This window comes from Zootoca vivipara, chromosome 2, assembly GCF_963506605.1.
Source record: "Zootoca vivipara chromosome 2, rZooViv1.1, whole genome shotgun sequence".
Classification (NCBI taxonomy): Eukaryota; Metazoa; Chordata; class Lepidosauria; order Squamata; family Lacertidae; genus Zootoca; species Zootoca vivipara.
In genome coordinates, this window is record NC_083277.1 from 24,697,230 (window position 1) to 24,725,163 (window position 27,934).

Sequence of the window (27,934 nt, forward strand, 5' to 3'; positions counted from 1 at the left end):
TGCAGAATCAATAACTTCTTTTTTACATAGCTCTGACATTTCCTTTACACTGAGATGAATGTTAATTAGCAAGCGTAAGACAAACAGCTTGGCAGAAACCGAACTGCAGCGGAATGGAGAAAGCGCTGCATGTGACGAACACAGGCTGGAATGGAAATTGCTCCCTTCTTACATCCCCAGCTGCTGGAGATGGAGGGAATGTACAACACAAGGATCGGCACATCACAGATTGCTATTACTGCACGCCATGGGGGGGGAAGGAGGAGGCAACTTGACATGAGGTTGCCATTTTTGATGGCAGGCCCTTGTTTCCTCCTAACATCTAGTTCCAACCTTAATCACCAACCAGACCTCCTCAGGAAGAAAGGCAGACAGTCAGTCTGCTCGCTCATTAGCTCTTCCCGTCTTCTCCCTCCCCTTGCAGTTCCGGAGGAAAATCAGTTCTGTGAAAAGTCCTTGCAGTCAAGCGGCGCAGAGGTCAGCACTTGGAAGGACCGAATGTTAGTACAGGATCTCCCACAGAAGAAAGCAAAGTGCCCGTCCCAGAATGTGTACTGAAATATACCCAGAACTGGGTCAACGTTCCTCTTTGCAGCTTTCTATAGCTCTCTCCCTCTCTCTCTCTCCCCTAACCCCCCGGAAACAGACGCATGGGATTCTCTGATTACTGAAGGGTTGGATTTGATTCTGGCAGCAACGTGAAGCGCCTAGGCTGTCAGGATGACAGAGCTCAGAAACTATTTCAATTAGAAAAAGAATCCCTCCCCCCCTCCCCACACACCCCATGCCTTCAAAATCAAACACAGAAATGTTTATTTTGGCACTTGTTCTTTTTGTCTTTTGTCCCATTCCAACAAGCTTTCTGAACAAACTCATTTGCGGATTCTTCATCATTCGCCCTGAACCCAAGACATGCATCCCTGTCTGCAAATCCAGTTTATGGACTTTGCGAACTATGTTCAGGGGAAAGCGGGGAGGGAAAGATAATGCAGCTCTCTATGTGTTTCTGCAAATATAATTTTCTAGATACTGGGTTTTGGCATCCGACTTTGTCAGGAACGTTTTATTCAGATCAAATGCTAGTAAGTCATAAGATCTCAGCATGACAGCAGCCTCTGGCTCCTTGTTCCTGATAGAAAAGGCAGCTGAATGAGGAAGATGCAAAATTCTCCTGAGAACGGCTGGGGTTGGAGGGGCATATAAGGGGCAAAATGTTTTGCTATCACCAGAACACGGCGCAAGAACTATCTCTCTGTATGGGCAGGAACCCCGCAATTGTTGCATTCTGCCCAGCACCAAACACACATTGTCAACACCAACTTAGAACCAAATGGTTGACTGATTACCTTCACACACACACAAAGTATTCCATTGTCTCTGGAGATGGATGGATGCCAACAACACAAACGAATGTCATAAGATTCCCCAAGCACAAAGTTGTAGATCACATTTACTTTCCATTTGGCTTCAAAATGGATGGTTAAAACAGGAAAGTTGGCATGCCACCCAATTTTGCCAATGAAGGAACTGAAACTAGTTGAAACTAGTTGACAGCAACTTTCCCAAACCCTCCTAGCTAGGCTGTCTTCAACACAGTCGAGATATATATATATGTATATTCTCCAGTAGCACCTTAGAGACCAACTAAGTTTGTTCTTGGTATGTATGCATGCACACTTCTTCAGATACCTTCAACACAGATAGATTACTCTCTAAAGAGGCCACTTATTAGCAAAGTCTAAATAAAGACTTCTTTCAATAAAAGGGTGGGTGGGTTAGGGATGTGGCGAGTGCAGGCCAGAGGGGAATGCCTCTTCTCTCCACCCCCAGCAATTCAAGCACCCTTTCTGCGGGGATGCCATTTGCAACTGGGTATTGCAGAATCTTGCAAGCTGCCATAATTCTCAGTTGCAAATTGCTGGTCTTGGCCAGGGGTCCTAAAACTATGGCCCACAAGGTGGATACGGCCCACCAGGATCCTGATCCTGGCCCACCCGGCAATTGCTGAACCCACTGCTGTCTAATGGGCCTATGGCCCTCCTCTCGCAGCCTGCCTCCATCACCCCCTCCCCCTCCCCAAACATCCCGCTGCCTGGAGCAGGGAGAAATTTACATGCATGGTATGGCTGCCTTTGCATTTCACGAACTTGGGCAGAGGCGCCTCACTGCATTTCTGTTGCCATCTGAGCATTTCCTTCTTTTCCCAGGGTCTCCGTTAATCCCCTTCTCGCCATTCTCGCCATCGCCACAGGTGCTTCCGACCTCTCTTCACACCCACCCACCCAAATCACTTTTTCTTAGTTTCACCCCGCAGGTGCACCATAGCAAGGCACAACACACCCCACCAGTGTTGGATTTATGTATAAGCTATAGCTTAGGGCCCCACTCCCTTGGGGCCCCCCCAAAAAAATTAAAGAAAAAAATGCAGTTTGCATAGGAATTTGTTCATACTGTATTTTTGTCAAACTAAATGTTTGAGGACCCCTGATTTTGGCTATATGTCAACAGCAGCCAGGGTTCATACCTGCCAAGTTCCTCTCTGAAAAATAAGGGACCGGACCGAAAGTAGCATACCGGAAGTAGCGTGGCAGCCATTTTGGAACTGGGCGGAGCATGCTCAGAAGTGACTTTTGATGCTGCTGTGCCCAGTTCCAAAATGGCCACCGCACCAGAAGTCGCGATGCAGCCATTTTGGAACTGGGCAGAGCAGCATCAAAAGTCGCTTCTGAGCATGCTCCGCCCAGTTCCAAAATGGCCGCGGCGCCAGAATAAACCGGGGAAAAACAAAAAAAATCCGTTTTTCCCGGCTGGGGACAGCTGGAAAAACGGGGGTTTCCTGGGGGAAACGGGAGACTTGGCAGCTATGCCAGGGATCATGGCAGCTTGCAAACCCTAACTCCGCTCAGTTCAGTCACAAAAAAAGATTGCGGTGAAAAGTCAAACTCTGTTTTAATGGCTTGTTTTGCCTTTCCTGGCTTTAGCCAGCTCAGCCAGCCAGTATTTCCACTCCTAAACAGAGTTTGGATCTGGCATACATAAATGCTGCTGGCTTTCTATATTTTGGATTGCTGCTTTAGTTATTACTATAGTGAGTTCCCGCACTGGCTTTTATTATTAAAACGCACACGCACACACGAAGCACCCCTAGCTTTTATTAGCTTTGTTAGTTGTCATCCAGCTTTCTAACTTTACCACAACTAAAATTAAGTTTTTCTAAAATCTTACAAACGTATCACGGCACAGTCTTGTTAACTCTGAAGCATGCTGGAAGAGGTGTTTTTTTGACATATGAACGTCTAAAAACATCTGACAACGCAGAGCTTCATCTTCCCCAAAGAAAATGTACTTTTTATTTCCCTCCTGAAATTCTGGCTTGGCCCAGCGAGTCCACGTTTATTTTGAAGTCAGCCTTGGCGAATACAGGGAGCTTTTGGCTTGTTTAAAGTTTGCTGAATGAGTGGATTATGTCATTAGTGCCTTAACAGGGAGGTGTACTCTGGGATACTGGGTGGACTTCTGAGAACTGCGGACAGGATGGATTTGTGCATGACACTAAAGATGTCAACCAGTTATAAGACTTCTATTATTTTCATTTAACCAGCCCATTACAGGATTCAATCTAAATAAATTTGCATTCAGCCAAACAGATTAGGGGTTTTTTTTTTTTTTTTAAAAGAGATATTTACATGAGTGTAAGATAAATTAATAAAGGCAAATTGGGCCGACTAGAATGAAGCAACACTCTTAGGGGAATGGGGTATCACCTGGTCTGGCCCACCCATTGTTAAGAGTAGCCATATTTTCTGTTTTCATGCATTTTTACAGTAATGCTCTAGAACCAACCTAGCATTAAAAACAACTGCAGGCAAATCTAAATTACATTTCCAGCCACATGGATTGCCAATTTAATCAACTATAGATTGAGTTGATTCATTTATCGATTAAAGATTGCAGCCCAACTTGTGCCTGAACTATCTGGAACTTGTGCAAAGCAAGCGGAACTTTTAGAATTAGCAGAAGAGTTCCAGTTTTTTATTCAACCACCAAGGGTGCAAACTCCATCAAGTTTGACTGACATGAAACCGCCATTTGACTCACACTCTGCAGTCGTAAAATGTAGGATTTTAACTACTTGTATTATGCTTCCAAAAACCTTTCTGAGACCTGTGGAGCATGTTTCCATGAGACTTCTTTTTTCCAGCATTAAAAGCAAATGGAGCAAGCAAGAATTCAGATTTCCACAAAGACGATTACTTGGCCAGATAGCACATCGCAAGACGCAGCAATCTTCCAAACAGCCGCTTAACCTTTGGGAGCCCATGGCCACGATCCCTTATTGTGGATTTCACTGCTCCTGAGTTAAATTCTGTATTATAGCCTGGTATAGGGTAAATCCATACAATATACTTCTGAGGCACATTTGACCCAAGCAGATTTCCTGGTAATTGTAGGTTGCATTTTGATTGCAAATGTGCCCCAGCCCTACCAGCCTACAGAAAGCTAGGAGATGCAGTCACTGTGAATAGCTTCCCTCCTGTCTTTGTTTCCTTCAGCATCACAGCGAAAGTAGTATTAGGGGATGAAATACAGGTGAAACTGGGGAAATTAGAATATCGTTGAAAAGTGCATTCATTTCAGTAATGCAACTTTTTATTTTTTTATTTTTCTTTTAATTTTTACAAATGCCTTCCTTTGGAAATTCCACAGTAATAAAACAAATAGTTACAATAATACAAAAATAAACATCGCTATTATATTTCATGGTGTTGGAGGAGACTCTTGAGAGTCCCATGGACTGCTAGAAGATCAAACCTATCCATTCTTAAGGAAGTCAGCCCTGAGTGCTCACTGGAAGGACAGATCCTGAAGCTGAGGCTCCAATACTTTGGGCACCTCAGGAGAAGAGAAGACTCCCTGGAAAAGACCCTGATGTTGGGAAAGATTGAGGGCACAAGGAGAAGGGGATGACAGAGGACGAGATGGTTGGACAGTGTTCTCAAAGCTACCAACATGAGCTTGACCAAACTGCGGGAGGCAGTGCAAGACAGGAGTGCCTGGCGTGCTATGGTCCATGGGGTCACGAAGAGTTGGACACGACTAAACGACTAAACAACAACAAAATTACATTTCATTAATTACATTCCATTTATAATTGACCCGCCTAACGAAAAATAATTACAACAAACAAAGGCTTGACATATCTTGCTTTGCATGTCATGCATCTATCTCATATATTCGTTCCACCTTTTAAGTTGCATTATTGAAATAAATGCACTTTTCGACGATATTCTTATTTTCCGAGTTTCACCTGTATCTCTACTCCTATTTGCACCTCCTCTTTAGTTTCAAGCTGCCAAATTAGGTCGCCTTATTTGTACTGTTTCATACAATATTGTATGGATTCATTTTTGTTGGTATTTACTTGCAGACACGATCCTTTTTCATCGTTTGCCTATATTCATTTGTTATTTTGTGAGCCAATTCCATGAGAAAGCGGCATACAAATAAACGAGTGAACTGGGAAGTCTCACGAGTCTCTAATAAAAAGAGGCTACAAGAGTACGAAAAGGTTGTATATTGTCTCCCTGCTTATTTAACTTATATGCAGAATTCATCATGCGAAAGGCTGGACTAGATGAATCCCAAACCGGAATTAAGATTGCCGGAAGAAATATCAACAACCTCAGGTATGCAGATGACACAACCTTGATGGCAGAAAGTGAGGAGGAATTAAAGAACCTTTTAATGAAGGTGAAAGAGGAGAGCGCAAAATATGGTCTGAAGCTCAACATAAAAAAACCAAGATCATGGCCACTGGTCCCATCACCTCCTGGCAAATAGAAGGGGAAGAAATGGAGGCAGTGAGAGATTTTACTTTCTTGGGCTCCTTGATCACTGCAGATGGTGACAGCAGTCACGAAATTAAAAGACGCCTGCTTCTTGGGAGAAAAGCAATGACAAACCTAGACAGCATCTTAAAAAGCAGAGACATCACCTTGCCTACAAAGGTCCGTATAGTTAAAGCTATGGTTTTCCCAGTAGTGATGTATGGAAGTGAGAGCTGGACCATAAAGAAGGCTGATCACCGAAGAATTGATGCTTTTGCATTATGGTGCTGGAGGAGACTCTTGAGAGTCCCATGGACTGCAAGAAGATCAAACCTATCCATTCTCAAGGAAATCAGCCCTGAGTGCTCATTGGAAGGACAGATCGTGAAGCTGAGGCTCCAATACTTTGGCCACCTCAGGAGAAGAGAAGACTCCCTGGAAAAGACCCTGGTGTTGGGAAAGATGGAGGGCACTAGGAGAAGGGGACGACAGAGGACGAGATGGTTGGACAGTGTTCTCGAAGCTACGAACATGAGTTCTGACCAAACTGCGGGAGGCAGTGGAAGACAGGAGTGCCTGGCGTGCTATGGTCCATGGGGTCACGAAGAGTCGGACACGACTAAACAACAACAACACAAGAGCTCTCCTGGATCAGATCAAAGGTTCATCTAGTCTGGCATCCTGTATCCCAGGAGGTGCAACCAAATGACTGCAAGAATCCCATAAGAAGACCATGAAGCTGTATCTCGCTGTGGCTCAGAGCAGCTATACCAGAAGAATAGTTCTGCAGGCAACATACAACCAGAGAAGGACTTTCTTCAAGAATGCTCTTTTCACCATCCATTGTCCCTCCCCACTCCCAACCTCCAACCCCGGAAGTGGCGGGCTTCTGGCTTCCTTTGCAGTCCCTATGTGCTTTCCAAAGCCCCATGAAATAAGATTTATTTGAAATCCTACCCCAGGAATTTTTCTAAGCGGGTCTGCCTGCAACTTGTTTACACCAGAGCATCACTTCATTTCAGAGCAACCTTGGAATTTGCAGGGGGCGGGGGGAGAGAGAATGGAACCATTATATAAATGAAAGCAGCTAAAAGAAAACAGGGCCACGAGAAGAATAAAAAGCAAGAGAGAGAGAGAGAGAGAGAGAGAGAGAGAGAGAGAGAGAGAGAGAGAGAGAGAGAGAGAGAGAGAGAGAGAGAGAGAGAGAACCAAGCAGGCAGTCGAGTCAATATTGTTCTTCAGTCCGGCTTTCATGTTCGTGACAGCACTCAAATGCTTTCAAGGCATGGCTTGTCTCATCTCTGCACATTATGTTTATGGGAACTGACTGGTCGCCACAATGCCTTTTAAGGCCGTATGAAACTGCTTTGTACCAAGCAAGCCTCCTTTCCCCCAACATGGTGCCCTTCTCCAAATGTTTTGGACTACCGCTCCCACCACAACTGCCATGCTGGCTGGGGAGAGTTTGCACAGGGGAACAACCCCCCCCCATTTTCTGTTGCATGAGATTTTTCAACTGTTCTTATATGTTTTTTTCAATTCTGATTTCATATCTGAATAATATTCATTTTTCACAATGCAAGAATTAAATATTTTATTAAACACATAGCCAAAGAAGTACAATATGATTATAAATGTAAACGGCCTCGGTCCAGTATACCTGAAGGAACGTCTCCACCTCCATCATTTTGCCCGGACACTGAGGTCCAGCGCCGAGGGCCTTCTGGCGGTTCCCTCGTTGCGAGAAGCCAAGTTGCAGGGAACTAGGCAGAGGGCCTTCTCGGTGGTGGCGCCTGCCCTGTGGAACGCCCTCCCAACAGATGTCAAAGAGGAAAACAACTACCAGACTTTTAGAAGACATCTGAAGGCAGCCCTGTTCAGGGAGGCTTTTAATGCTTAATAGATTATTGTGTTTTATTTTTCTGTTGGAAGCCGCCCAGAGTGGCTGGGGAAACCTAGCCAGATGGACGGGGTATATATTATTATTATTATTATTATTATTATTATTATTATTATTATTATTATTATTATATACTGTATCCCAAGGGAATACATTTTACAGCATACCTCCAACTGTACATAGATACACATGTCATTTTCAATGCTATACATGTCATGTTCAATGCTATATAAGTCACTTACATTTATAATCATATTGTACTACTCTGGCTATGTGTTTAATAAAGTATTTAATTCTTGAATTGTGAAAAACGAATATTCAGGTGAAAAGTGAAAAACATGAATTGCAAAAAAAACTAGAGCTTACAGAACATAACTGACTTCAGATATGAAATCAGCACATTGAAGTTAGGTTAGAACAACTGCAGGTGTCAATGCAACAAAAAATTTGTTCCCCAGTGAATCCAAAAGTGTCTGGAGGCTGCTAGGTTGGGAAAGACTACTAAGCTTAACTTGGGAGTAATGCCCCTTGAACTCAACTGGGCTTTCTTCTGAGTAGACATGTATAGGATTGCACTGTAAGTTCAGTGCACAGGTCCACCAAGCTCAGAAATCTGCTCACTTTCTCTGGTGGGTGCCATTGCGGGCCGATGTTCTCCCCTCCTGCTGAGATCTGACGGGGAAGCCCCAGGGACGGTTTCCTAGGCAGCAAACAAAGCTTCCAGGCTGAGCTTGCTTGCCTGGGAAATGGATCCTGCCCGCTTGTTTAATTAGCGAATTGCAAGCGGGCGTGGGGGCAGGTCACCAGGGGGCGGGCTCAGCCTGAACCCTGGGCATATAGCGAAGACCTGTGGCTTGCTGAGCAACCACTTTTCGCTGGATTTGGAGCTGGGAAATCACCCTCTCCCTGATCCAAACCAAGCATATTTCAGGGAATTCTGGGAGCCACAGGAGGGCTTCCTAAGATGGCCAGTATTGGCAGGCAGGCTCATGTGGGAGAAGGCAGTCCTCAAGAAACCCAGTCCCAACCTATTTTTAGGGTATTTAACGGTTGTCGCTGGCACTTTGAATTATGTTAAAAAGCAAACTGGATGCCAATGCAGTTGTTTCAGTAAAGGAGTCACGTGCTTCCTATATGCAACCCCTCCTTACTATCTGGCAGGAATTAATAAGTAGATACAGTCATACCTTGGAAGTTGAATGGAATCTGTTCTGGAAGTCCGTTTGACTTCCAAAACGTTTGGAAACCAAAGTGTGGCTTCTACAGCCAAGCTCCTACAGCCAATCAGAAGCTGCAGAAGCCCCACCGGACGTCCAGCTACCAAAAATAGTTTGCAAGCTGCAACAGTCACTTCCGGGTTTGCGGCGTTGGAGAGGCAAAACGTCCAGGAACTAAGCTGTTTCCAAAACCAGGTACAGTGGTACCTCTGGTTAAGAACTAATTCGTTCCGGAGGTCCGTTCTTAACCTGAAACTGTTCTTAACCTGAAGCACCACTTTAGCTAATGGGGCCTCCTGCTGCCGCCGCGTCGCCAGAGCACGATTTCTGTTCTCATCCTGAAGCAAAGTTCTTAACCTGAGTTAGCGGTTAGCGGAATTTGTAACCTGAACCGTTTGTAACCTGAGGTACCACTGTACGGCTGTATGTAGAAAATCACCAGGCTTCCTTACGTGGTTGAGCTGTACAAGTAATAAATTATTATTATAATGGGGATGGTGGATGGGGAGAAGCAGGTTGTAGGCACAGAGCTACAGAAGTACACAGCCGAGAGGAAAGGAATGCAGGAGGAAAGGTGGACTAACATAAAGGATCAACAATGTCATTTGCTTTACTTATTACAGAAAGCTGGCCAACTGTGCCCGACTTGCTGAAAGAGCTAATACAAACACACAGACACAGCAAGGAACAAACAACAAATACAATGGACTTTAAGCATGCCTCTATTGCATTTAGTTTCTCTGTCCCTTACACTCCTGCTCTGTTATAACTATATGGGGAGGTAGGTGGTTCTAACCTCCGGTTACTTGCTCAACCGAGTACTGCCACTTGCACCCTCGCCCCAGTTCCCAAGTGGATGCCCCAAATTCCCCACTGCTCAATGCATGTGGGGTTCAAATCACAGGCAACAGGTTTCTGCTCATGAGCATTTAGAGTTCCTGGGAATTTCCAAGGCCTTGAACTATTGGTGAAGGGCTTTAAAACGGAGATTTGCAATGGACTGAGAACTCTTCTTGCTTTGGCACTTCCAAACTCTGCAGTGGCGCAGACACAGAAACACCAGCAGTCCTTTCTCTGTCCCTCGCATGGACTGAAAATTGAGACAGGGATGGGCGTACAAATCATTGGACACTGACATATGTGGTGCAACGGAAGCAAAGGAGTCTGCTGGCGCTTGGCTGAATGCTTTTTTTGGCACATTTGTGGGGGTGGGTGAAAACCCTCTCTCAGTTGTAAACAAATCATTAGAAATTATGCTTTCTAAAGGGATTAGTTGTGTCACTGAGTTCTACGGAAGGGATCCACCCTACTTACCTCTGCAACTCATGCCTCATATGGGATCTGGGCATGGGGAGGGGAGATGGGCATGGTCTGGAGAAAACAGCCTCCTGGGGACAAACAGGGGCCTACGCTGGGCCGAATTTGGCCAGGAGGTTCCTCAACCCTGCCCTATTCTTCCCTACTCAACTGGATCAAATGACTGCTAAAGCAGGATGGCTCCTTTTAAATGAAGAGCCCCCTCTCAGTGAAGGCAGGGCCAACTGCTTCTTTTTCAAAGCTCAGTCTGAGGCGGCCTTGTGCTGAAGCAACATCTCAGTTCTATCCTTATAAAGTTTCCGAGCATAATTCAAAGTGTTAGTGCTGACCTGTAAAGTCCTAAACGGCTTCGGCCCAGTATACCTGAAGGAGTGCCTCCACCCCCATCGTTCTGCCCAGACACTGAGGTCCAGCTCCGAGGGCCTTCTGGCGGTTCCCTCTCTGTGAGAAGTGAGGTTACAGGGAACCAGGCAGAGGGCCTTCTCGGCAGTGGCGTCCGCCTTGTGGAATGCCCTCCCATCAGATGTCAAGGAAATAAACAACTATTTGACTTTTAGAAGACATCTGAAGGCAGCCCTGTTTAGGGAAGTTTTTAGTGTTTTATCATGTTTTTACTATTCTGTTGGGAGCCACCCAGAGTGGCTGGGGAAACCCAGCCAGATGGGCGGGGTATAAATATAATAATAATAATAATAATAATAATAATAATAATAATAATAATAATATATTTTTACCCCGCCCATCTGGCTGGGTTTCCCTGGCCACTCTGGGCGGCTTCCAACAGAAGTATTAAAATACAATAATTTATTAAACATTAAAAGCTTCCCTAAACAAAGCTGCCTTCAGATGTACTCTAAAAATCTGGTAGTTGTTTTTCTCTTTGACATCTGGTGGGAGGGCGTTCCACAGGGCGGGTGCCACTACTGAGAAGGCCCTCTGCCTGGTTCCCTGTAACTTGGCTCCTCACAGTGAGGGAACCACCAGAAGGCCCTCAGTGCTGGACCTCAGTGTCCGGGCTGAGTGATGGGGGTGGAGACGCTCCTTTAGGTATACAGGACTGAGGTCGTTTAGGGCTTAAAGGGTCAGCACCAACACTTTGAACTGTGCTCGGAAATGTACTGGGAGCCAATGTAGGTCTTCCAAGACCGGTGTTATGTGGTCTCGGCGGCTGCTCCCAGTCACCAGTCTAGCTGCCGCATTCTGAATTAATTGTAGTTTCCGGGCCACCTTCAAAGGTAGCCCCACACATTTATTTTTATTAATAATATACCGGTAATAATTACCATTATTACCGGTATATTATTATACAGCTATGGTATATGGGTAACCAAAGTTATCCTAAAATCTCAGGGCATACGCCCAGTTAACTTACATAAAAATATATGAACACTGTATGAAATACATGCAACTCATTGATTTTTCACATGAACAATTAGGCGCTTGAGCCCTTCCCTCAAGGAACTGAGAACACAGAGGATTAGACTTTGATGAGACTCCAGGGGAAGGGAGTTCCCACAGTTGTGCAGCAGCCACTGAGAAAAAACCCCTTTGCACGTTCATTGCGGTAACGATGAAGCACACAGGAGGCATTTCACAGTTAGTTTTAACTGGTTTTCGTCTTTTGCATTCTTTGCAACCTTCCCTGCGCACTGCTTAGTGGTACATGCTGAAATAGATAAATAAATACAATAGGGAGAAATAGCAAGAAGGGTGTTCTTTGCTTGACTGGAGATTACTGTGGGTTTCCAGGGCAAGTAATGGCATGCTTGGCAGGTCATTAGGACTGGCCATTGTTCAGCTGCATGTGCGCCAACGTCTGATGCCAGCAGTTTCATATTGTCCTCATTTGCTTATGGCATTTTGCCCGGAGCAGGGAGTCCTGATGGGCACTGTGGCTGACAGCAAGGGAAGGGACGCAGCAAATGTTGCTGGGATCGGGAACTTTCTGGGCTGGTAGATGCACAGATCTTTTGTCTTCCCCCTGCCCCTTCTCCCCAACAATCAAAGGCCTGCACCTTTTTAATGCCAGCATGAGGCTACTGCTGTCTCAGCAAAGACCACATCAGTCAGGGAAGTTGCACATTCCTTTCTGGGCTTGTAAAAAAAGAAGAATCAACTACCGTCTATGCTGCTTTTAATAGCCCTTGTTTGTGGGGGGGTTGGGTTGCTGGAGAAAAAGGAGCTAATTTTGACTCTGTGTGTTTCTCCTCTGCCCTCTGGGGGCAACTTGCTACCTGGGCTTCTCTGGGGAAAACCAAAACAGAACCACCATTTCTGTTCCACTCAAGAACGAGAAAACTACAGAAGAATCTGAGCTTCTACAGCATTCCATGTATTCACATGACCTAGGAACATGGGGAGTTGGCTTATACCAAGTCAGACCAATGGTCCATCTTGCTTGGTGGTGTCTGCACTTATTGGCAGAGGCTCTCTGGATATGGATATATGGATATATGGATATATGGATATATGGATATATGGATATATGGATATATGGATATATGGATATATATATATATATATATATATATATATATATATATATATATATATATATATATGGGTGTTCCCCAGCATTACCAGGAGATAGTGAGACTGACCTGCATTACCAGGAGATAGTGGGACTGCACAGTGGATTTATCTAGGGATTGACGTGGAAGGTCAAATTGAAGCTTTCAACACACAAGAGCAATTTTAGACGAAATGTTCGCCCAACTAAGCTGGCAGTGTAAAATTACCTTGCTGCAACTTACTTACTTTTGTCAAAGTGTGATGTGAGAACCAGGCCACTGAAGAACAGAAGGACTCCAAGAGGAGAAGGCAGAGAAGGGAGCTAGGTAGGTTCCAGCACCAACTCTGGGACAATTCTGATGTCTTGTTTTGATTAACTGCACTTGCATTTTTAATAATGCTTCAACATGCAAATCTTGCATGATCTTTGTGATTAGTTGTTACCTAATACAGTGGTACCTCGGAAATCGAATAGAATCCATTCCGGAGGTCTGTTCGACTTCCAAAACTTTCAGAAACCAAGGCGCAGCTTCCGATTGGCTGCAGGAAGCTTCTGCAGCCAATCGGAAGCCGTGTAAGCTGCGTCGGATGTTCAGGTTCCAATGAACGTTTGCAAACCGGAACACTCACTTCTGGATTTGCGGCATTTGGGAGCCAAAACGTTTGACTCGGGATCCAAGGTACGACTGTACTTGAGTTATGATAAAATATTTCAAAATATTTTTGCCAGTGCTGATGAACACCTTTTCAACAATTCCCCCCCCCCCACTCTTGTTTATCTATTAATGCACATTGCCCTCATTTGCTCTCAGTTGCCTTCAATTGCTCTTTGTGCTGTCAGCACACAGTTGAGTCTGATTGGCTATGCAGCGTTGCAAAACCATCCTGTTCATCAGGCAACTGACAACCAGCTGGGATCACCCATGTGAGTGTTCCAGAAAGGAAGAATATCATCCAAAGAGAAAACTGTGCTGAAGTAACAACTAGGGGGACATGGCACTGTATAAAATGACTTCTATGAAGACTTACAACACCTTCTAGAAATGACACCAAAGAAGGATGTTCTTCTCATCACAGGGGATTGGAATGCTAAAGTAGGGAATCAAGAGATAAAAGGAACAACTGGCAAGTTTGGCCTTGGAGTTCAAAATGAAGCAGGGCAAAGGCTAATAGAGTTCTGTCAAGAGAACAAGCTGGTCATCACAAACACTCTCTTCCAACAACACAAGAGACAACTCTACACATGGATATCACCAAATGGGCAGCATCGAAATCAGATTGATTATATTCTCTGCAGCCAAAGATGGAGAAGCTCTATACAGTCAGCAAAACAAGACCTGGAGCTGACTGTAACTCAGATCATCAGCTTCTTATAGCAAAATTCCAGCTTAAACTGAAGAAAGTAGGAAAAACCACTGGGCCAGTAAGATACAATCTAAATCAAATCCCTTATGAATACACAGTGGAAGTGAGGAACAGGTTTAAGGATTTAGAGATGGTTCCAATCTCTAAATCTCTTAAACCAACAGGTTTAAGGATTTAGAGATGGTTCACGAAGAGTCGGACACGACTAAACGACTAAACAACAACAACAACAAAAATGTTTAAAATGTGAGTATTCACGCGGGGGCGCTGTGGGTTAAACCACAGAGCCTAGGGCTTGCCGATCAGAAGGTCGGCGGTTCGAATCCCCGCGACGGGGTGAGCTCCCATTGCTCGGTCCCAGCTCCTGCCAACCTAGCAGTTAGAAAGCACGTCAAAGTGGAAGTAGATAAATAGGTACCACTACAAGCGGGAAGGTAAACGGTGTTTCCGTGTGCTGCTCTGGTTCGCCAGAAGTGGCTTTGTCATGCTGGCCACATGACCTGGAAGCTGTGCGCTGGCTCCCTCGGCCAATAACGCGAGATGAGTGCCGCAACCCCAGAGTCGGTCACGACTGGACCTAATGGTCAGGGGTCACTTTACCTTTAGCTATTTATCAAAGTGTTTTTTGGGAGTGAACATCTACCCCAAAATGGAAATGAGAGAATACTGGTGCAGACTTACTTAATAGGTTCAATTCCTAGTGTAAGTGGATGGGGCTGATCGCCGAAGAATTGATGCTTTTGAATTATGGTGCTGGAGGAGACTCTTGAGAGTCCCATGGACTGCTAGAAGATCAAACCTCTCCATTCTGAAGGAAATCAGCCCTGAGTGCTCATTGGAAGGACAGATCATGAAGCTGAGGCTCCAATACTTTGGCCACCTCATGAGAAGAGAAGACTCCCTGGAAAAGACCCTGATGTTGGGAAAGATTGAGGGCACTAGGAGAAGGGGACGACAGAGGACGAGATGGTTGGACAGTGTTCTCGAAGCCACCAACATGAGTTTGACCAAACTGCAGGAGGCAGTGGAAGACAGGAGTGCCTGGCGTGCTCTGGTCCATGGGGTCACAAAGAGTCAGACACGACTAAACGACTAAACAACAACAACAATAATAATAATACTGGGGCATAAGAGAAAAGAGGACTAAACGACTAAACAACAACAAAAGCGGATGGGGCATGTAGGGCAATGTTTCTGAAGGAAGCTTCTGCAAGTCTCCCTTCCAAAGGAAATTGACTTTGATGAACTAGGAAGGAAAGGATCTCCCTCCTTCAAAAATCCTTAAGTTCTCAGCAGTTCAAGCTTTGATCCTTTCAAGAAGAGTTCAGAAGCATTTCAGAATGCTGTATTTTGCTGGGATTCGACCTCATGCATGTCACCACGCACCATCTCCTCTGGTTTGCCTTGTGGCTTTCTCACTCGTAAGCCTGCCAGCAATGGAAAACAAGGCATTCCTTACTTTCCAAAGAACTCAAGTGCACAAGTCTTTTAATATTTCAACACCTCATCTGCAAAGCCCAGCAGGGAGAGTAGAAAGACAGGCACTGCATGAAACAGAAACATTGCAAGCCTACTCTTTTTGGACACTGTGTTTGGAACAGGCAGCCAAGAGAGTGGAATTTCTCTACAGCTGCCCACATCTGATCTTACTGGAAGAACAGCATTTGGTTTTCCCCACTGAGAAGAGGCTGGCTCCATTCTGCAATGGAAAATAAATGTATCTTTCCTTCCTCCCCAACACTCTCCACCCCCAAACCCCAGAGATGAAGGCATCGATCACTTCTTCTCTTAGTAAAATTAGTATCCCAGGCTGGGGTACCAGAAAGGGATAAGAAAGAGGGGCAGGAGCAGATTCCTCAAATGACTCCTCAAGTACGTTCTACTCCAAGTCTGATCCCCATTCCCAAAGCACCCTTGAAATTGAGAGTGGTCTTACCATTAGGTAAAGTGAGGCAGCTACTCAGAGCTGTTAGGAGGCCCCTGGTCCTCACACAGAATTACAACTCCCAGCGAGATTTAACAATCCTTCTTTGCAGGAAACTCTAGGAATTGCAGCTCTGTGAGGGGAAATTGGGTCTCCATTCTCCAGCATTCTTTGGCAGTGGCAGAGGAAGGAGGGTGTGAGCCACCCCAGGTGTCATCATTGAGGGGGGGTGACAAAATGACAAAAATATGAGTTTTAAAAAAACAATTTAAAAAAATTTACCCCGACCCGGCTGAAGGACGTGCGCGCCACACCAGGCACTCGAGTGGCTAACTACGCTGCTGTTCTTTGGGAGGAAAAAAAAAGTGCTTTAAATGTATAGTGTGAATGTGGTCTGAGTCACGCCAAAACTTCCTTTGGAAACTTCACCCACTCTCTCCACCTTGGGGAGTTTTCAGTTCACACGCTCACAAATTGCCAAACAAAAAATTGGCTAAAATTTCAGTTCTAATCAACACAGAAGAGATGCACAAGAGCAGCGCTGGACTGTGGCTTGGTTGCAGAGTTCACATCAAATATAGACTTTTATAGGCCAAGAATGGAAAATTCTGAGGTCCTCGGTGGCGTACCAAGCCCAGGCGGTACCTGGTGCGGCGCCTGTGCGGCACCCCGTACGGACTGTGCATGTGCGGCATCCCACGCATGCACACTCCGTATGGGGTGCCACACATGCACAGTTCGTACGGGGTGCCGCTGGTGCGCGGGAGCCTTATGGGCCGCTGTGCGCCAGCGGCAGCCCATAAGACTGCTGTGTACCAGTGGCACCCTGTAGCCTTACAGGCTGCCGCTCGTGCACGGCGGCCGTATAGGCTGCCGCGTGAGCGGCACCCTGAGTGTCACCCCCCTCCAGGTTGGCACCCAAGGCAGCCCACTTCCATCGCACCCCCTTGCTATGCCCCTAGAGGTCCTCCAGTCATTGTTGGACTTCAGTTCCCATCAGACCCAGCCAATGATCAGAGATGATCTAAGCCAGGCCTTCCCAAACTTCGGCCCTCCAGATGTTTTGGACTACAATTCCCATCTTCCCCAACCACTGGTCCTGTTAGCTAGGGATCATGGGAGTTGTAGGCCAAAACATCTGGAGGGCCGCAGTTTGGGGATGCCTGATCTAAGCTGTAGAACAACAAGTTACCCAATTCCTGCTGCAGAGGTTATTTTAGTATAAGGATTGCAACCTGGATTTTTTTCTCATGTGCCTAAATAAAATGGATTCCGGCTACATACCTCTTGACATGTTTTCCTCTAAGACATCAAAAAAGATTGCCAAAGAATTTCCTACCCCTGAGGCGACAGTCAGGTGTTAACACATCAACAATGTGATTAAAAGTGCTCCAAGTATTTTTTTAAAAATAATTATTAACTACAGTTACATCACCATAATAAATTGTATAATTATGTTTCTAAATGTACTAATAACTATTCATTATTTTATATATTTTAAAAAAATCTATAAGGTAAGGCGAACTTGATGGGCCAGTCATTCAAAGAATTATAAACTAAATAAACAAAGAGCTGCAACATAATGTGGAAATCTGGATTCTACATAAAATGTGATATAACCAACCTTGATTTGTGGAAGTTGCACACCGTATTTATTGAGCTTGTGTGCAAAGTTGCTTTTATCTGACTGGCAGTAAAGGGATGCTTAGAGAAATCTGTTCTGAAGTAAACAAGCCCTGAAGGCTGCTCCTGATTTACAAAAAATATTCGCTGCAGACATTTGCTTTGCAGGGGGCTTCTGCACTAAGTACTTGGAGCAGGAAAAGAGAATGAAATAAAAATAAAGGCCAAGCCACCCTGAATACTAAAAGTTCTCTTCTAGTTCCTGCAGAGCCCTGAGTCAAGAAAGAGCTTCATACAGACTTGTCTGAAGTCTAGAAGGAAAGCAAAATAACCTAAAATCCATCTTCAAAAGGCCCCTATTGAGGCAGAACATTTCATTTGGGTATTAAATGTACACCTGCTTTTCAATGCATATTCTCAAAGCGGTTCACAACAGCTCATATGCTCTGGGAGAAAAATCAGGCACTTTTTATTGGAACAGGAATGTGCTAAAGAAGAAGAAGAAGAAGAGAAGAGTTTGGATTTGATATCCCGCTTTATCACTACGCGAAGGAGTCTCAAAGCGGCTAACAATCTCCTTTCCCCTCCTCCCCCACAACAGACACCCTGTGAGGTGGGTGGGGCTGCGAGACTTCAGAGAAGTGTGACTAGCCCAAGGTCACCCAGCAGCTGCATGTGGAGGAGCGGAGACGCGAACCCGGTTCCCCAGATTACAAGTCTACCGCTCTTAACCACTACACCACACTGGCTCTCCTAAAAGAGGGCATGGGATTAGTGAGCTGCTAGTTGACTTCTGCTAGAATGGGGATTTGCTGCAGTAAGGAACAGATCCACCATAGCAGATAAGATTGTGGCTGGGTGATGCCCCTGAACTCTGTCTTATGGTGCTTCAAGTTGCAGGGAACCAGGCAGAGGGCCTTCTCGGTAGTGGCGCCCGCCCTGTGGAACGCCCTCCCATCAGATGTCAAAGAGGAAAACAGCTACCAGATTTTTAGAAGACACCTGAAGGCAGCCCTGTTCAGGGAGGCTTTTAATGCTTAATAGATTATTGTGTTTTATTTTTCTGTTGGAAGCCGCCCAGAGTGGCTGGGGAAACCTAGCCAGATGGGCGGGGTATAAATAATTTATTATTATTATTATTATTATTATTATTATTATTATTATTATTAATCTTTAAGCTGGACTTGGACCAGAAAGCCCTTCAAACCAAGGACATTCCTCTAATAGTCTGTCCAGTGCAAAATAGGATGGATGCGCATTAATGCAGTCAGGTCCAGGACAACCAGAGCATATAAATTGTAGCAAAGTCCTTATTCCTCAGAAAAGGACACCATGGGATGCTTGAAAAAGTTGCATGCATTTTGAATCACAGTACACTTTTGTAATAAGAATAAATTATATGTATTAAATGCATACATGCATCTGCACCGTATGTTGCCAAAACTTCCCTAAATATCCTTGAATCTCATAGACCACATTTAAACTGCTTCCAAAATCCAGACGTTCACAATCCACGAATATAGCCACTGCTTCAGCCATGATTTAAACACACGTGGTTGTTATTAACACGCGGAGGAACATCTCAGATAGGCCTTGAGAGCTCTGACTCAACATATGTGTTGGTTCAGACTGAAGAAAGCCACAGGTCTTCTCAAGTGCCAGAAGCCACATTCAGCCTTCTGTAAACAAACAGATGGAACACCTGCCTATAAACGCTTGTCCAACTTCCTGAACCGACACACAGTTAGCTTACACAGTACTTTCAATCTGTAACAGCAACTCTCACAGTCGAGGAACAAACTCCTGGACAAGCAGGCAAAGGAGGAAAGGGATCAGTCAACTTCTGGCCTTAAATTGTTTATGTACCACAGAAATGGGCTTTGCTTTCTGGGCCTTGCTTCACCCACAACCAACATCAGGCATATAATTTGGCAGCTACTGGGAATCCTCACCTTCCCTCCCCCAGCATTGATTTCTGATGGTTGCAATGGACCTGGAAGCTACCATTAACAACAACAACAACAGCAACAACAACACATTCAGGAATCACCTTGTACTTTCGTCTCAAGACGATTTACAAGCATACCACAAAACAGTTGAACATACTTTCTAAAACCGTACAAGAAACAAGAGAATATAGGTTTAAAAACAATACACGATGAACGCCTAAAGCAAAGACCTTTTCATCCAGTTGGAAAAGCTTGTTGCAACAAGATGTCTTCAAATGTTTCCAGAAGTACAGAAGGTGCACACCTGTTGCATCTCGACAGGGTTGCTGTTCCATGTTTAGTTTCCCAAAACGCATGGGAAATCGTGTTGGCCCAGGGCACTGCGGGAGAAACAAAATGGCGGACGCCAGGAGGCTGCCACTTACAAGAACTTTGCCGCTCGTTGCTATAATAAAAAGATCAGAAAAAGCCTGCTGCTCTACAAGGTGAATCTTAGGGAGCGAGGACAGCACATCAAGACACAAGGTCAATAGCATTGTCCTGCAGTGGTCCATGAAGGTGAATGGGGCAGTGCCCCACCAACCTCAGTTTGTCTTCAGCCAGCCTCCACCTGCCTATCAAGGGGTGGCCCAGCCTATTGGGTTTCTCTTCCATAGCCTCAGTGTTGCCCTTGCAGAACTCGGCAGGGAGGAGGGTAGGCTGTGGCCTGTGATGGGGTCTGACTCAACTTACTGTTGGTCTTCCTGCATTCTTTCTTAGCTCAGTCAGTAGAGCATGAGACTTAATCGCAGGGTTGTAGGTTCGAGCCCCATGTTGGGCAAGATTCCTGCATTGCAGGGGGCTGCACTAGAATACCCTCGCGGTGCCTTCCAACTTTACAATTCTATGATTTTGCCCCACCAGCTGCCACTAAACAGAATAGAAGCCAAGTGCCCTTGCAGAAGAGACAGAAATTATTCCCGTTGGCTCTTGTGTTCCCATGACATACTGTAAATGGATTTTCTATAGTTGTCCTGTCCTCTTAATAGCTTTGAGAAATAGATCAACATTTGGATTCTGGCAAACGAAGCCAAAGGGTTTCGGTGGGAAAGGCATTAGGGAGAGGGACACGGGAAGTAAGGAAGCAAGAGGAAAGGTAACAGGACACACTTGGCGATTTTGGGATAAGGATTTCCAAAGCAAAGGTTCTTAGCTGCATAAGGTTACTGTTTGGTCATCTGATAACACAGGGGGCACTCAGCAAAAGGGGAAACACAACTCTCGGGAGGATGGAATCTAATTCTGGCACAAAGTCTACTTTGTGACCAGTGTGCCAGTTCTGCTAATCTGCAGCTGTTTAACAGCACATCCCTGCTTTGCAGAGACTGCCCCACATTTCACTCAAACACAGTGAATGTTAAATGGAACTGGAACAGACAGCACGGTCCACAACAAGGGCTACTTCAGAACGCACACCACGAGCTTTAATTGCTTCTGCAGACTTCAACTGCACATGATGCAACCTGGATATTGCTTTCTGTGAACAAACCAGCCACTGGATATGTTGCTTGCTTCTTTTCTCTCCTAAGAATAAAACCTGAAATTGTTACTTCTCACATGTAAAAAGCTGAAAGCAGCCTAGTAAAGACCTCCTTCAGTCATTCTTCCTCTGGTGTCATACTGAGCCTCCCAAGTCTTGGTTTGTCTTACTGTTGCTTTGCCTTCATGAAAAAAGCACACAGTTCCTTCTAATCTTAGTCCCCATGTGATGTTAAATTCAATTACTTCATTTACTTCAGAGGTTTGTAGCGTTCAGTGACTGGCAGCTTTATCCCCCCAAACGGCTAGAATAGTTGTAAACGTTCTGTGACACCACGGCAGCTCAGCCAATGACTAGGGAGATTGCAAGAAGGCAGACATTGTAAGTCTATTACAAGACACTGCAATGTAGGCCTTTCTTCACACCAGAGGATGTGAAGGATATAATGCATTTTCATTTTCCAGGATGACGTTGCATGAAACGTCATAAGTGATGCTGTTAGGATCTCAGAAAATTATTGGCTTTGCTTTCTACAGAGCAGATCAGCCTTCAATAGTCTGGGCAGAGACACACACTGGGCAATAAAAGCAGAGATCTAGTCCTGCACAATTCAGGCACTGGAGACATCTCCACCTTGCAGATCTCTCCACTCTTCTTGGGTCCCATATGCCTTGTTCTCTGCATGCGGGGGGAATAAGATGTAATGATGCATACAGCTACCAGTGATTGTTATGAATGAAAAGGGTGCCACTGCATGGGAGTGACTGCCAGATATATTTGTGATCAGGCATATGTTGTATTTTTCCATTACAGTGGTGCCTTGCTAGACGAATTTAATTCGTTCCACGGGTCAATTCGTATAACGAAAAATTCATCTAGCGAATCCCATAGGAATGCATTGAAAATATATATATATATATATATATATATATATATATATATATATATATATATTGCCCATAGGAACGCATTAATTGAATTTCAATGCATTCCTATGGGAAACCGCGATTCCCTAGATGTATTTTTTGTAAAACGAATTCGTCTAGTGAGGCAACCTCCGCTAGAAAAATCTCTTCGTTAAGCGAAAAAAATCGTCTTACAGGGCATTCGTCTAGCGAGGCACCACTGTACAAGGATTGCTCATGTTCAGGCAAAAGGGGCATTGTGAATTGTGCATTATCTGATAGAAGCATTGAGGGCACAAATTACATTTGTTTGTATGCATAGGCCTATATCTAAGTTGCACCATTAACCTCCGAGGTGATTTACAAAGAATGAGAGGGATGTCACTGCCATAAAGGACTTGCAAGCTTTCTAGATATCTGCCATTCAACTTCTGTTTCAAGTGTTTTTTTTCTTTTAATACAAATACTTTCTTTCTTTCTTTTTAATGGAGGCACAATTCAAATGCCTCTGATCATATTCCATACTTAGGGTTTGGGGATATTTAAAGAAGTCATAACACATTTTATACATGGAGAACTGTAGCTACTTTCAAAGGGTTTTATATATATATCTCACAACTGCCTTTGGTTATGGCAACTTCTCAGTCTCCCAGGACTTGAAATCCATCCCTCTTTTGTACAGCTGGCATTGATTCCTGCTCTTCTTGAAGGAGAGGATAAAGAGCGTCAAAGGAATTGTTTTGAAAGAAACCAAAAGTCACGCTACATGAAGGAATTCTGCTTGAGAGACAAATCAAAGGGAGATGAACTGTGGAATTTGCCACAGTGGGACTGTCATAGCTAGCCCACAAGTGCTGCAACGCTCTGAAAGGAGACTAAACACTGGGCCTTTATGTTATGGGACAACTGGCAAGAAGAAGAGGAAGAGGAGGAGGAGGAAGAAGTTACCCTATACAAATAACAGCTCCTGTGATAAAACTGACTGTAGATTGTACCTGCAGGAGTGAGAATTGCTTTATGACCGAATACTCAATGAAAAATGAAGTCTACTCTGTCTAAGAAAAGTCACTTAAGTAATGCAGGTGGATTGCAAATGGAAAAGAAATCCTGTTGACACTTTAACAATGCTTTTAAGAGTACCATGTGTTCCCAACTCTGCAATCACTCTCCAAAGGAAAATAAAAAATTCCTTCAGTAGCACCTTAAAGACCAACTAAGTTTTTATTTTGGTATGAGCTTTCGTGTGCATGCACACTTCGTCAGATAAGTGTGCATGCACACGAAAGCTCATACCAAAATAAAAACTTAGTTGGTCTTTAAGGTGCTACTGAAGGAATTTTTTTATTTTACTTCGACTCAGACCAACACGGCTACCTACCTGTCTCCAAAGGAAGTGAGCTCCTGACCAAATTTACAAGGTGGCAAGGGGTTTTTATTTTAAACACTGTTTTTTTTTACCCACTGTGGTTTTCCTAGCATCTCCCACTTTGATGCATTCTGAGTAGTTTCCTTGGAGCAGTCCCTTAAAATCCATTTGGCTTGAATTCCGAGTTCCAGTTCCTCATTAACAGCATTTCAGTAGGAGCAGCTGGCTTCCTCTCCTGTTACCTCTGAGTATCTTCTCTGCTGCTGGATCAGAAGCAGCACCACAGCTGAGACCACATCCAACCTGGGGTGGCCACAGCAAGAGGCCAATTTTTAAATGCCAAGCCCTTTATCTAAGTATCCTGAGCATTGAAAACAGCAGATTCAACTTGATGGTTGAAGTCCTGCACGGACTCAGGAATGTTCAGAACAAGATTTAAACATAGAAAGTGACTGAAGGGAAGAGAGAAGATTTAAACGTGGAAAAGGATGAAAAGCCGGAGTGGTGGAAAGAGGGAAAGGAGGGTTTAGGGTGATTATTTAAACCTAAATTGAAGGTCACTGGAGGAGAGGGGGATCTTCAATGGAGATGAAGAGGCAAGAGTTTCCTCTTCCACAACTCAGCATCAAGATGGCTGGAAGGGAAAAGAAACGTCTTGTCTAGATCTCTCCTGAAGATCAGTAGAAGCTTTTACCCCTTCATGTCTTCAGTGTGAAGGATTTGTTTTTCTCCAAGTACGTTTCTCCCTCTTCATCTCACTGTGGAGAGGGGAGGGAGCAGAACATGGCAGAAGCTCAAGAGCCAGCGTTTCCTCCTCTCCATCCTTGAAGATCAAGATAGAGTGCTGTGTGTGAGAGAAAACAGCATGTGCCTGCAAGTATGTGACAACACGTTAGTGAACTAGCCTGTGAGAGAGAGGAGGGCCGCATGAGACCGTGGCATGCTGCAGAATCTGCATGAGGTAGACCCAAGGCAAACAGTAATAATAATAATAATAATAATAATCTTGCAAAAATATGTATGTGATGATTGCTGCACAGACATTCCATCTGAATAAGAGCATAAAGCTTGGGATTGGCCTCAGAAGCTTCCTGCATCAGTCTAGGATAGCCCACACCACATTTGAGAAGAAGCCCCCTTTGCTGAGCCATGCTATCAAGACCACAGAGATCATAGAATCATAGAGTTGGAAGAGACCACAAGGGCTATCCAGTCCAACCCCCTGCCAAGCAGGAAACACCATCAAAACATTCTTGACATATGCCTGTCAAGCCTCTGCTTAAAGACCTCCAAAGAAGGAGACTCCACCACACTCCTTGGCAGCAAATTCCACTGCCGAACAGCTCTTACTGTCAGGAAGTTCTTCCTAATGTTTAGGTGGAATCTTCTTTCTTGAAGTTTGAATCCATTGCTCTGTGTCTGCTTCTCTGGAGCAGCAGAAAACAACCTTTCTCCCTCCTCTATATGACATCCTTTTATATATTTGAACATGGCTATCATATCACCCCTTAACCTTCTCTTCTCCAGGCTAAACATACCCAGCTCCCTTAGCCGTTCCTCATAAGGCATCGTTTCCAGGCCTTTGATCATTTTGGTTGCCCTCTTCTGGACTCCTCCCTCCCCCTTGAGGATTCACTGAGAGGCAGAGGATGGATTCCCCTCCTTGCTCCACTGCCGCACCTGACATGTGCTGCCATACACAAAGCAATGCCATTTTGCTTCTCATTCCAGCTTCTCATTCCAGGCAGGCTGCAGCTGCCCCATGATCTATCTATCTATCTATCTATCTATCTATCTATCATCTATCTACCTACGTATATCTTTCTGTTCCCAGCTCAATTTCACTAGGAGATGATGCCCTCTCAACGGGTGTACCAGAATATCAGGAGAAATGCCTGCTTCTCACCCCGTAAGCAACACAGCCAGGAACGAACAAGCACGAAGGAGGAAGGAGAACCGTGCTGGTGGTTAATCTCCAGGTCTTCCATCCTGAGACCCTAAGCCTCAAGAGGGGAAACTGCGTCCCTCCCCATGTCGCTGGGCTGCAAATCTCATCATCCCTGAACCATTGTCCATGTTGACTGGGGCTGATGTGAGTTGTGAGTCCACCAACATCCAGGGTGGGGTGGTCACATATTCCCCATCCCTGCATGTTCCCCATCCCTGCCCTAATGGCATCAGAACAAACAGCTATTGTTTCCTGAAGGCAAAATGTGCATGCTGCTCCCTAGCAGCTGGGGATACAAAACAGGTCTGCAACAACAAGGGCAGGATAATCTCCCCAAAAGGGACCTTCCATGCGATTATTCTGCAAAAAGTTATTTGTTCAGCCTTGCACCTATTCCCGCAGAATGTTCAATCCAGCCCTTGCTAAGGTCCAAACCAAGTACACTTAAATCTTCACAGCCTTCCATATTTGCAGCAATACATACTCAACACAATGACATCACCCCGACCTAGGGCAGGATTGCCCATTGAAGCAATAAGACCAACAGAAAAATACTGGGCAAACATCATTGACCTGAATTTCCCACCATAACGTCACAGCAAAAGCACCACGCTCTAAAACAGAACCCCTACCTGTGGCATTGGAAAGAGCGAGGGACTCCATCGAACCCCGTGGCGTTTGTTCTGTGGGCGCCAGTTCCTCGGTGAACTTCAGTGCGTTGATTGGATGCCTGGTCCGGCACTGCTGTGCAGACCGACTGCTGTCTTCCTCCTGGTTATACTTGGAGACCTTGTAACTCCCCCTGGTGTCGCCGAAGCTCTGGTTGGACATGTCACTGTAACTCTCCTGCGAGCGTAGCCTTCCTGAGTAATAATCTTCCCGGCATTCTTGGATGAAGCTGCCGCCGTGTCCCTTCATGGCCAGGGAGGAGCTCCTCTTTGGGTTGCTGAAATGTTTGCCCCACAGCTCCTGCTGGCTGCTTGGGCTCTGCCCTGGGTTGTAGGAAGTCCTGATGTTACACTGGCTGAGGAGCTGCAGAGGGCTTTGTGACTGACTCTGCTCCATTTTATTCCCGTAGTGGTAGGCTTCGTCTCTGCTCCTCCATACGTGGTCCCTGTTGAGGCTGGGCGTTTGGCTGGACAAGCTCAGCAAGTCCATCTGCAAGGAGAGGGGGTCCACGTCCGTAGACAGCCTGCTGGAGGTCACCTGCAGCTGGCTGCTGCCCTGGCTGGGGGCTCCCTCTTCTCCTTTGTTCCTGTTCTTGCCGATCTTGGCGCTACGCCGTGACTCTTTGGCTCTGGCGCTCTGGAAGGCGGAGTCTGACGAATCCGAGCCGTTGGGGTCATCGCCCATGCTGCACGCCCTCGAACAGAAAATCTGCCCTTGCTTCGGCAGGAATGGTCGCCCGAGCAGAGACTTCTTGCACTGTGCGCAGCAAAAGCAGGTCTCCGTGGCATGCCAGTGCTGGCCGTCATACGTCATCTGACCCTGATCAATGCCTTTGAAAAAAAGGAGATAAATATGGTAAGCATCTACTAATCTAGAGAACAATTAGGGCCAACTGGATGTGACGTTAAGGCTCCTTAACTCTGGTGGGGAATTGGAGTAGTCAAAGTTCAGCACGATACCAACCTGAAACCTGAGACTGTGATATAGGATCACAAATAGTATGCCATGATCTTCACACTGTTTGCTGAAATCTGCTTAAGATAGGCAATGAAATATTAAACTCATCTCTAGGTATAGCTGCTCAGGTCTCTGTTGTGCTCCAGATCTAAAGAAAAATTAATAGTAATCCCACCCCCGGAGTTGCCCAGTTTGCCTTCCTTTGTCACCAACCTTCCATCATGAAACAGCGGGGCGGAGTGTGCGGAGGACAAAGTGTGCCTTGCTCATACGCTTAACTCTCCCTGGGGATTACCAGAAGAATTAAATGCATTGTGGTCTTAACAACGAGAAACACTGTTCCCAGCAAAGGGTCCCAAAGCTTACCCGTCACAGGTCAGACCAGCTGCCAATGGAATTAGCACAGATCACCACCGCCATATTTAGCACAGACAAATTAGCACAGTGGCGAGTTTTTACTCTGTGTTCAGAAATAATGGATCAGAAAGATGTAGACAATGGAGAGCAAGCAGTGCTCTATACCAAGGCTAAGCACACAACCATCCTATGTAGTCCCTTCCATCTCTACAGTTCTATGATTCTACAGAATGGAAGGGCAGCCTAGATAGACAGGTAAGATTTCTCTGAGCTTCTTATAGAAAATGCACACATAGTCGAGGTACCACTGAACAGCAGATTTTCCCATAAATCTAGATGCACAGTTGGTAGGCGCCAAACATCAGGGGGGTTGTTTGAATACTTTGTAAAGCAGGCACCCCCAAACTCGGCCCTCCAGCTGTTTTGGGACTACAATTTCCATCATCCCTGACCACTGGTCCTGTTAGCTAGGGATGATGGGAGTTGTAGTCCCAAAACAGCCGGAGGGCTGAGCTTGGGGTTGCCTGTTGTAAAGGGATACCATATTTTAGCAAAACCATCCCTATCAGTTGCATCATT

General features: G+C 45.2%; 1 protein-coding gene across 2 annotated transcripts in view; it reads right to left on the reverse strand.

The window, feature by feature from the left end:
* Positions 1 to 27,934, reverse strand: part of PRICKLE2 (prickle planar cell polarity protein 2) — a 197,413-nt gene that overhangs the window by 13,476 nt on the left and 156,003 nt on the right. For both annotated transcript variants that reach the window (XM_060271301.1, XM_035106742.2), the window contains exon 7: positions 26,005 to 26,871. In XM_060271301.1, coding sequence (XP_060127284.1) covers positions 26,005 to 26,871 — 867 coding nt within the window. The remainder of the gene's footprint in view (positions 1 to 26,004; positions 26,872 to 27,934) is intronic.